Raw genomic sequence first — 7,500 nt, 5'->3', positions numbered from 1 at the left:
ATTCAACGATACTTAGGGAAAACTATGGAGAGAGACACAGAGAGTAAGAATGTTTGATAGGGACAACTAGAGATAGAGAAAAGCAAAGTTGGAGAAAGAATTAACAATATAGATATACGGTTAATTAAATAGTACGAATAAAAGCAACCCAACTCACAATTTTTCTAAATTCGGAAGGTTTCCAAAGATATCACGTTGAATATACGTTATGTTATTGTCGTTCAGATATCTGTAACATAAAAATCAGTTCATAACAAACATATAAAAAAGACATTTGTGAAAAAATATTAAATACGCTGGCAAAACAAATACATGTAAGGTAAGGAATGTAAATGGATAGGATGATGGCAAGAGGGTGAGAAGAAAATTTATTGAGAGGATGAAGATGAAGAAGGAGAAACAGAGAAAAAAGATAATTAAAAAAGAAGCAGAATATAGAAACAGAATTACACAAACATGTTGATAACAAAATAGAAAAATAAAAGATATACTATAAATTATATCATGGTTTAAATTGGTACCCTCACAAATAAATACATTTGGATAATTATCAAGATATATCTATATATAAATATATATTGTATATTTATATCTTTATGTCCTCTTGATAAGCTCGTAATGAGGAGAGTAACAGCCAGCCATTTTAAAAGTAACTAATGTAAATTCCATTGAGGGGAATAGTAATATAGCCCCAAATCCTCTGTACTCCTAGCCATTGTGTACTAGGGCCAAAGTTTAAATTCTCGCTAATTTTACACAAAAAAGTAACACAATACCAGTCAGGCTATAAAGAATACTTACATGCATTGGGATGTAATTAAATAGAATACAAAGACGCTGACAAACACATTCAGTCTAAAGGGAATTTATTAGGATGTAAATAAATATAGCAATTTTTTCACTGAAGAGGTTTTTACCTTCTAAATTCATAAGGTAAATTATCAATTGTAAAATATTAATTGTAAAATATGAATGAAGAGAAATATTGAAACGCGTAAAGTTTGTACCAAATCGACTAATGCCTAATTAAATTGGTTTTCCTTTGTTCAAATACACCATTTTAATATTATATCACTAAATTCATTTCACATATATGTAAGAGATAAAAACATCTATAAATTAATCGATATAGAGATAAATCAGTGAAAGCTTGGATGTAAGACATCCCTAAAAAGAGGGTATATTTTTTACGAGTACATTCCCATACTTTTCAGTAAAAAGAAAGAAAACTCGGCCTTTTCTCTAGGAATCAACTACTCTGACCTCTTAGTGTGTCGCAAACCTCTTATTTTAGTTCGGAAAAATAGGGTAGCGGAAACCGGACACAACCCGAAGTTGTTGGAATATATTTTTCGTTGAATGTGTTACGTTGACCTAATTTGCCAAAAAGACTTTTTGCTCCGGTAAATGTGTGTAGGTTGGAACACTCAGAAATTTGACACGCCTAAGTAAACAGGGAAATTTCACAACCCCCACTGAAATAATTTGCTGGCCTCTATTTAAGGATATCTCTTTAGAATATAGAAAAAATTCTTTATATTTATTATTCATTTTTTCTGAAGCTTAATTTTTTAGTTTCTGCAACGACAATAATAGGAAAGACATACAATCTCACAGAGATATGTACGCTCATATATATATATATATATATAGTTAATCCAAACATGAAAACACAACAACGCGAGGACGTCAAACAAGTATAGTGTTATTGGACGCTCAGGAAAGGAAATAAAGAAGGAGGATTTAACGTTTCGAGCGGAGCACTTCGTCAAAAACATAGGAAAAGGAAAGATCCAAGGAAGGGAAGACGAAGGAAAAAATCGCCACCAGTACACACGCGGTTACATATATTATGTATATATATATTTATATACATATATATATATGTGTGTATATACATATACACGTTATATATATATATATATATATATATATATATATACATGTATTATTACATATATACATATAGAGGAGTTGGACAAATTAATGGAAACACCTTAAAATTTCAAACAAATGTATTTTGATATTGGTAGGACCGATTTTGACAGTAATTACAGCTTGGGCTCTGGAAGGCATGGACTCGTACAAAGTTTGAATTTTTTCCACATGAATTTTTGTCCAGTCTTCAGTTAAAACAGTCTCGAGTTCATGTGCTGATGATTGTGGAGGATATCGGCTCCTTACTTGTTTTTCTAAATTCCACCACAAAAGTTCAATAATATTGGACTCTGTGTACTGTGGTGGCCAGTAAGAACCTTATCTGTGTGAATTGGTGCATTATCATCCTGAGAATTCCCTTTAACTCCGAAAAATGTTTGGAAACTATAGGATGAATTTTGTTAGATAAAATACTTAAATAATCTTCACTATTAATTCTGCCATGAAGGGAAACCATTATTATTATTATTATTCTGTTTGACTTTTGCTTTATGTCTGTACAAGTTGGCTCCAAGTCTCACCCAGAAACCTCAAGAGACAACAGGTTGGAAGTTCCATATATTTGGGGGGAGTGTTGTTTTTTTTTTGGTATTGTACTAGTGAATGTCTAATACATAAAAAAAAATAATAATAATAAAATAAAAAAAGTTTGTTTTAAACCTTGGGATTACATAGAGAGTATTTTGCGTAGGATATGAGCAGTTCCCATGAGCACTATCTTTTGAATTTCTGCCATTTTGGAGTTTCCTGGTATCTGAGTTAGGTAGCAATCAGTCACTATCGCTATCATTCCCTATTAACTATGACAACAGGTATTGTTTTAGTCTTCAGCTTCCACATTTTACTGATTTCTATTTCAAGATCTTTATATTTGCTCAGTTTTTGGTAGGTCTTGACAGATACGTTTATATCGATTGGGACAGTCATATCAATGAGGAGGCATGTTCTTTGTGTGAAGTTTTTCAACATGATGTCTGGCCTATTTGCATCTATCTTCCTGTCAGTTTGAATGGTGAAGTTCCAGAGGAGTGAGATGTGGTCATTTTCAAGCATTGGAGGTGGATTGTGTTGCTACCAGTTTTTTTCATGGGGCAAATCCAGGTTTTTGCAAATTACCCAGTGAATATATTGTGCAGCTCTATCATGCCTATTGAGGTACTCTGTAGGCGCTAGAAGACTGCATTTGGAGACAACATGATCAATGGTTTCATTTTGTTGTCGGCATACACGACATGTTGGGCTACTGCCGTTCTTTAATATGTTGGCCTGGTAGTTCCTTTCTTGTTGGTAGACATTGATCTTGAGCTGCTATGATAAACCCCTCTGTTTCAGATTTTGAGCCAGATGCCATTAGCCATTGATGGGTCAGGGCTTTGTCGATATCTGCATTATTCGCTCTCTTTGGGTATTTGCCATAGAGAGGTTTTTCTTGCCATTTATTATTCAGAATATCTAAGGCCGCAGTTTTGACACGGGTTTTCATGCGCCTAGCTTTTTCTCTGCTTGTTTCTTGTATGTCTATCTCTAATTCCGAAATTTGTTGTATTCGGAATTCACTTAGATATTCCTTTGCCTGTTTTGTGACTGAGTATGATGCTTTCTTGTTTTCATGTTTTGAGACAAGTTTTAACATCTAGTCCTCAGAGTTTTTCAGGTAGGTGTCTAGGCCAATTGTAGCAATCTTCATTGTTATTGCCAGTTGCAAAAGACCACGGCCTCCCTCTTTTCTTGGCAGATAGAGTCGTTCTGTATCTGCCTTAGGGTGGTGCATTCTATGCATTGTCAACATTTTCCTTATTTTTCTGTCAAGCTGACATATTTCAGTAATTGACCAGTTAACGATATTGAAACTGTAAGTCATGACTGGTATGGCTAATGCATTGATCGCTTCGATCCTGTTTCTTGTATTCAGCTCTGTCTTGAGTATTGCTCTCACTCTTCGATAGCATTCTCTTCTGATCCTTTCCTTCATCTCTGAATGCCTTATTCCGTCCCCTTCAATTACCCCTAGGTACTTGTAGCTCTCCGCTGGGTCTAGTTCTTTTATGACATTCTGCTGGTCAAGGTTAACGTTAGATGTTTCTGTTATTTTTCCTTTGATAAAGGTAGCTTTTGCACATTTATCGAGGCTGAATTGCATTCTGATGTCGTCACTGAATTGTTTGACTATCGCTAGTAAGCCCTTGAGTTGTTGGTCATTTTTTGCAAAAAGCTTTAAATCATCCATGTAAATGAGATGATTTATATTTTTATCAAACATTTTATACCCGTACTGCGCGTCATTGAGCAGCTTTGAGAGAGGTATTAAGGATAAACAAAAGAGGAGTGGTGACAGTGAGTCACCTTGGAAAATGCCACACGAAATATTTACCTCACCAGCATTTAGGGATTCATTGTCACTGTTCAGAGTTAGTGTGGTTCTCCATGATCTCATACTTACAGTCAAGAAGTTTCGCAGAGTAGGTGCTATCTTATACATTTCCAGGCATTTCCTAATCCAGCTATGTGGTAGGCTATCAAAAGCCTTTTTATAGTCTATCCAGGCTATTGATAAGTTTTTGTGTCGTTTGTGACAATCTTCTAAGATCATCTTATTGATGAGTAGTTGATCTTTACAGCCGTAGGATCCACGTTTACATCCTTTCTGTTCATTAGGGAATATGCTGCTGTCTGTTAAAAAACTATAGGTATATTCCGTCAGGACAGATGTTCGTGTTTTGTACATAGTTGTTAAGCAGGTTATGGGTCTATAGTTTTTTGGTTGATTTGTTTCTTCACTTTTTGGAAGCAGGAATGTTAACCCATTAACTAGCCAAGGAGGCATCCTACTAGGGTGTTGCAAAACATCATTGTACAGTTCTGTTAGCAGTTCATGGCTCTCTGGGAAGGCATTCAGCCAGAAGTTAGGAATTTTATCCTTTCCTGGAGACCTCCATTTGCTTGACCTCCTGAGAGCAGATCTTATATCTTCTACCTTGACACCCTCCCACTTTTGCTCTTCTAAGGGGTCCAGTTATTATTATTATTATTATTATTATTATTATTATTATTATTATTATTATTATTATTTTATATTTATTTTTATATTTATTATTGTTGTTGATGTTATTGGGTTGGTGCATAATATTGTGGCTTTTTTCAAGAAATTTTATTCAACAAAAACAATAACAATATTTAACATGACTCTTTAAATGACTGTCTGACCGCGTGCCAAGCGAATGGAAATCAGTAGTCGAGGTAGATGTTGAATATGCTCCGGAATAATTAATTGAAAGATGTTTTTGTTACATGTTGTTATTGTTTTTGTTGAATAAAATTTGTTGAAAATCAGTCGCCATAATTATGCACCAACCCAATATATGCATATATCTATATATTCTTTTGTTCTTTTATTTGTTTCCATCATCTTGATTGCAGCCATGCTGGAGTACCACCTTTACTCGAATAAATAGACCCAAGAACTTATTCTTCCGAAGCCTAGTATATATTCTATCGGTCAGATTTGTGAACCGATAAGCTAGATGGACGTAAAAAAAATAACATCGATTGTCAAGCGATAGTGCAGCGACAAACACAGACCTCAAACATATAGGCACACACAAATATATATATATATATATATATATATATATATATATATATATATATGTATATGTATATATATACGATGGGCTTCTTTCAGTTTCCATCAAACAAACCCACTCATAAGTGGTTGGTCGGTCCGAGGCTATAGTAGATGACACATGCCCAAGGTCCCTCGAAGCGGTACTGAACCCGGAACTGTCACAAGTTATACCATGAAATGTTTAGCTAAACAAAGTGTATTACATGAAAGATAACATGTGCGTGTGTAAGAGGGAGTGTGTGTGCGACTTACGTATACTTACTATAAATACTACATTCCATCAAACACCTTTAATCACTCACTCTCTCGCTCTGTATGTCTCCCTCCCCCACAAAAAAATTAAACGCATGAGTAACCCAATTAGAGTTTCGGCAACAAAACTTTGAAAGGGGAAAATAGATGTTTTTTTTCTAAAACACTCAATACCATTTGGAATCTATTGTTTTATCCAGGATCAATAAAGCCAGTGATTTTAAGATGTATGAAAAAGATATTTTGTTTTAATATTGTAATCTTATTTGTTTCACATACACACAAACATTAACGATTTTTTAGAGGAACTTTGTATTATACTTTATCTCTCCTGTACACACTTTTTTACCACCAATTTCTATATCATTAGCATTGTTAATCATTCTTTTGAAAGTTGTTTGAATTTTCAATCTAATGTAATCCACACTCTTAAAAACGAATTCTCACAAATGTTTTCTAAAATTATCGGTAAAAAATGGGAGCTAATGCAATTTCGCACCTCACCATTAAAAATGCATTTTTTAAAATACTTCTTCAGATTCTAAATTACGTGTCGGTAATTACGAATATGCAAAAAGACATGGTGAATGTACACTTGTAAAAATTTACGAAATTTGTGAAATTGTGAAATTGGGGGTTGGGGATGAAATTTCCCTAGAGTATGTATAAAATTTACATGGGATCAACCCCACGCACTGACTGTTTTATGGACAAAAATGTGTCTTATAGCATATTAGGAGGTGACTGTAATTCATTCAAAAAATAATATCTTCCAGAGAGCTGGGATCCGGTTTTACATCCCAAATCCATTTTCCGAACCAACATAAGGTGGTTGCTGGGCATTAGAAGATCAGGGGAGTTGATTCCAGACGAAAACTCCAAGTATTATTTTATGTACATATACATATACATACATATATCACGTGATCACGTGACCAACCAGACCATCAGATGTTGTTACACATCGCTGATCACAATGCGCTTCGCATTGTTTTAGCCTTCGTATGACGCCACCCCGCTGGCTAAGCGAGCAGGCCAACAGAAGAAAGAGAGAAATAGTGGTGAAAGAGTACAGCAGGGATCACCACCCCCTGCCGGAGCGTCGTGGAACTTTTAGGTGTTTTTGCTCAATAAACACTCACAGCGCCCGGTCTGGGAATCGAAACCGCGATCGTACGACCGCGAGTCCGCTGCCCTAACCACTGGGCAATTGCGCCTCCACACATACATACATATATATATATATATATATATATATATTATATATATATATATATATATATTTACATGTATGTATGTATACATATATATGGAGATATATATATACATGCACACAGACACACACACACACACACACACACACACACACACACATATATATATATATATAATATATATATATATACATATATACACATTTATAAATGTATATATGATCACATGCGTGCACAAAATACTTTCCCTAAATATCACACTCTCATATATCCCACCACTTCGTAATGGGTCCACACTCATATTCAAAATTAGTGACAATTATACAGGCCATTGGAGAGAGAGGGAGAGACAGAGAGTGGAAGGAAAAGAGAGAGAGATAGTGCAGGCAAGGACGGTTGAAGGATTTTAAAGTGAAATATGGGCATCATTCAACTTACAGATCTGTTAATCTGGGAAGATATTGGAATATT

At 34.7% G+C, this 7,500-nt stretch overlaps 1 protein-coding gene across 1 annotated transcript in view; it reads right to left on the bottom strand.

Annotated features, from left to right (window-relative positions):
- LOC115214841 overlaps positions 1 to 7,500 on the bottom strand; it is a 235,523-nt gene that overhangs the window by 119,799 nt on the left and 108,224 nt on the right. Inside the window, exons 37-38 of the mRNA XM_036505154.1 lie at positions 7,468 to 7,500; positions 158 to 229 (exon numbers count right to left, since the gene is read on the bottom strand). The exon at positions 7,468 to 7,500 is cut by the window's right edge and continues 39 nt beyond it. Of these exons, the coding sequence (XP_036361047.1) occupies positions 158 to 229; positions 7,468 to 7,500 (105 nt within the window). The remainder of the gene's footprint in view (positions 1 to 157; positions 230 to 7,467) is intronic.

This window comes from Octopus sinensis, linkage group LG8 (assembly GCF_006345805.1).
Source record: "Octopus sinensis linkage group LG8, ASM634580v1, whole genome shotgun sequence".
Taxonomy (NCBI): Eukaryota; Metazoa; Mollusca; class Cephalopoda; order Octopoda; family Octopodidae; genus Octopus; species Octopus sinensis.
The sequence above is the reverse complement of the archived record's forward strand: the minus strand, read 5'-3'. Positions and strand labels throughout refer to the sequence as shown.